Below are 3,492 nucleotides of genomic sequence, written 5' to 3' on the forward strand. Positions count from 1 at the left end.
CCCCCCACACCCACCCACCCACACACCCCCCCACACCCAGCAAGTCTCCTAGAGGAATTCATAGCCCAACCCCCCCCCACACACACACACACAGACACACAAAATCAGTCATCCTCTCCAAGTACAAAGCGGGGCTTCGATAATAGCTTGGATATGTTCTTTCCCAAGACAAGAGAGCTGGCAGGTCAAAGAGGGACTTTCCGGATAAATCCCGTCTGGGGAAATTTATTATATGAGTTCTCCTGCAGCAATTAGAATCGCCAGAGGCTCTCTTAGGAGCTCGGCCTTCCCTCCTTCTTTAAAGAAAGTAGGGCTTGCAAAGTCCAACCTGCCAAACTCTTAACTGGGAACAGTTTAGCGACAGAGGTTTGCTGTCCAACCTGCAACCAGACAGTGGACTCACTTGGAACCAGGACTTAGCCCGGAAGTAGGATATTAGCCAATGGATGTTACCGGCCGAAGCACTACCTACAATGATCAGAACGATGCAGGGCGCAAGGGTGGATGACTCTTCTCTGGGATAGTGACTGTCCCCACCAACCCCCTGGAGACTAAACTAAACTGGCCTAAACTGGCCTCCTCCACACACCCGTCCCAGAACCCTCCCTTTCCAGGTCTTCCCAGGGTGCTGCTGACCCTGCCTGGCGACCCGGAAAGCCCCAGCATCTCCCTGGCGCTCGCCGCGGGCCTCGCCAAAGGGCCCTTACCAGGTTCACCGGGTGCACATAGCCGTTCTCGTAGCGGTCCTCCTGCAGCAGCTGCCGCAGGTGCGCGATGTAACTGGAAGCCAGGCGCAGCGTGTCCAGCTTGGAGAGTTTGGTGTCTGGGGGCACCCAGGGCAGGCTGGTCTTGAGCCTGGAGAAGGCTTTGCTCAGCACGCGCATCCGGGCGCGTTCGCGGGCGTTGGCTGCGTTCCGCTGCGATTGCTTGCACTCGGCGGGCGAGCCCTTGGGCGGGAGGGACTTCTTGCCACTGCCACCTGCCCCGCCACCTGCTCCGCCGCCCCCAGCCACACGGGGCCGCTTCCTCTTGCAGCCTCGGGCGCTGCCGGCTAAGCCCAGAGCGCACTGCTCCTCCTCGCCGTCGGGGTCCTCCTCCTCCGCAGACGAGTTGTCACTGGGTGAGGCGTAGCTGGGCTCGGCACCGCGGAGGGGCGGCCTCTTGGAGGCGGGGACCGGGAACCCTCTCTGTAGCCCCCGCAGCTCCATCTCCTCGGGGTCGCTCACGGAGCCTGTGGACATCGCGTAGTCCCTAATGCCCACGCGCGGCCGCCTTGCTCCCCCCTGGCCAGTCTCGACGTCTCCGCCTTCCGCTCTCAGGCGGAGGCGGGGGCCCGGGAGAGCTTGGAGGAGGACTGGAGACTTGGGCCCAGAGTGCAGAGGCGTGAGAGCCGGCCTGAGAGCTCGCGCGCCCCGCCCCTGACCCCACCGAACCTGGCCCAGAGTTGGCGTCCGGGTCAAGGCCCCGCGCGCACAACCTGGAGCTGAGCCTTGTCACAGGACTATTTATCTGGCCCGCTCGGAGTAAACCACCCCGGGCAAAGAAGAGGGGGATGGAAAGGGGGGCAAGAGGTGGGGCAGGGGCGTGGAAGGGGTGGAGACCGATTTTCTGCCTGTCCTGGAGCAGTTGGTGGGGGTAGGGGAGGGGGACGTCTTTGCTGAGCCCAGATTTGGGTCCGAACTCCCAAGGAACCTCTCAATATTCGTGCTAGATGAATCTGCTTGGGGAGTGCGAGGATGAAAGGGTAGACCTTGATCCTCTCCATCCCACTTCCACCTTTGACTAGTCTCAACGGAGGCAAAAATCGCCATCAATATAGCCAGAAACCCCGACCTCTGCTTCTCTGCCTTTTCCTCAAAACTCATTTTTTCAAGATCATCGCTCATGCTGTATGACTGCCTATACAAGGCTTGTCCGATAAAAGAGAGAGCAAAACAGGCACGCACCCGATAATGCACAAGGAACTGCTCCGTTTCTTTCTCCTCCTCTCCTTTCAATAGAGCTTTATGATTTACAAAGCATTTTTACATTCGTTGGTTCATTTCATCCTCAAACAACATCTGTAACTTCAATGATATTGCCTCCACTTTGCAGGACTTGAAGCCAAGCCACATAGATCGATGTTAAGCAAAAGACCCAAATCACCAGGCTGGTAAGTAGCAAAGGGACTCCGAATCCGTGTTTAGTATCCTTAGGTATTCCAAAGTCCGCACACACCTCCCCTTCATATACTGGATGTTCCTGGTATTTTCTACTCTTTTGGGAGTTCCATGCCGGTTGAGTTTATTTTTAATAGCACATGTGTATAGTTAGAGAATTCTACCCTAACGCTTTGGGTTACAGCATAGGGAATCCATTACTACTTTAGATTGTGCATTGAAACACAAGCTTCTGGATGGTAAGTCAGCACAATTGTCCAATAAAAGTTAACCAAATAAACAGAGTTCTCAGAATTATCTTATCCCATTCCAACTGAAACTAAAATGCCTGGCCCCCGTTCCCAAAGAAAAGGAAAGAGAAGTGTAGTTCATCATTTCCTAACTCCAAGGTCCCTGGAATACCTGGTAAGGGATGAGTACTTTGTTTTGCAAATGCACCGTGGCCAACCAAGGAGGGCCTCTGCTTTACATTGAGGAAACAATCTCCACTCCCACTTTGGTATTCTTTTTCTCCTTCCCCTACAAGTCCCCAGACTCCCAACCTGAGCAAGGTGCAAGGGGACTAGAGGGGACAAAGCCGGTAAAAGCTGCTGGGCTTGCCCAGCTCTGTGGGCTCTTCCAGCAGAACGAATGCGCCAGGCTCTGTGCCTGAAGTGCCACAACAGGTGGCTGGCCTGGCTGACTTCATCTCTCAGGCATTGGTCCACCTTGTATCCCAGGCTGTGCTTCCCTTCTGGGATTTTTCACACAGTCCCTTCCACGCTCTCTCATTCTGAAGGTTTTCTCCCTGTATATTTTTGTCCCCCCCTCCCACCCCCGTGGATTTATTCCAGGGCAAGTTGAGAAAATGATCATGGTGTTTTCTCTGTTCTCTTTGGGTTGGGGAAACACAGGGAATATTTGATGTAGCAGGGAACTCTCTCTTGGTGCTCTTGAACTTGAACTTGACTGTAGGCGGGCCTTGCCAGGCAGGGAGGGGTGGGGGCAAAAAGATGCAAAAGAGGGGAGACCTCAGGCTAGCTTTGGCCTGCCTATTGATGACTTGAAGCTATCAGTATAAATACATAGTCTCACACATCAGGGGCAGGCATATAGGTTTTTAAAATCTGGATTGTTTATACAGGTGCAGAACAAAGTCTTTCTTTAGGAAAGATTAATGGTGGGGAGAGCACTAGATTTCTCTAAACAGTCTCAAAAACTGTACCCAGCCTCAACCCTAAGGGGGTCATGGCCAGTTACTTTTTCTTAAAGAAACTGCCTGACCTCAAGATTCAGGCTAATTTTTCATAGCACTAACTTCCACCCCCCCCTTTTCTCTTTCTCTTTTTCTCTT

The 3,492-nt window shown here is 53.7% G+C and overlaps 1 protein-coding gene and 1 long non-coding RNA gene across 3 annotated transcripts in view; one reads left to right on the top strand and one right to left on the bottom strand.

Annotated features, from left to right (window-relative positions):
- MSC (musculin) overlaps positions 1-1,339 on the bottom strand; it is a 3,231-nt gene extending 1,892 nt beyond the window's left edge. Inside the window, exon 1 of the mRNA XM_006139793.3 lies at positions 708-1,339. Coding sequence (XP_006139855.1) covers positions 708-1,241 — 534 coding nt within the window. The 5' untranslated portion in view covers positions 1,242-1,339. The remainder of the gene's footprint in view (positions 1-707) is intronic.
- The window catches only part of LOC114008100 (uncharacterized), a 62,961-nt gene continuing 60,532 nt past the window's right edge, over positions 1,064-3,492 (top strand). Inside the window, exons 1-2 of one of the 2 annotated variants that reach the window (XR_003549676.1) lie at positions 1,064-1,120; positions 2,095-2,152. This is a non-coding gene — a long non-coding RNA (uncharacterized LOC114008100). Of the gene's footprint in view, positions 1,121-1,460; positions 1,572-2,094; positions 2,153-3,492 lie in introns of those variants that run through there. The other variant, XR_003549668.1, reaches the window with a different exon arrangement.

Source organism: Tupaia chinensis, unplaced genomic scaffold (assembly GCF_000334495.1).
Source record: "Tupaia chinensis unplaced genomic scaffold, TupChi_1.0 Scaffold000002_1, whole genome shotgun sequence".
NCBI classification, from domain to species: Eukaryota; Metazoa; Chordata; class Mammalia; order Scandentia; family Tupaiidae; genus Tupaia; species Tupaia belangeri.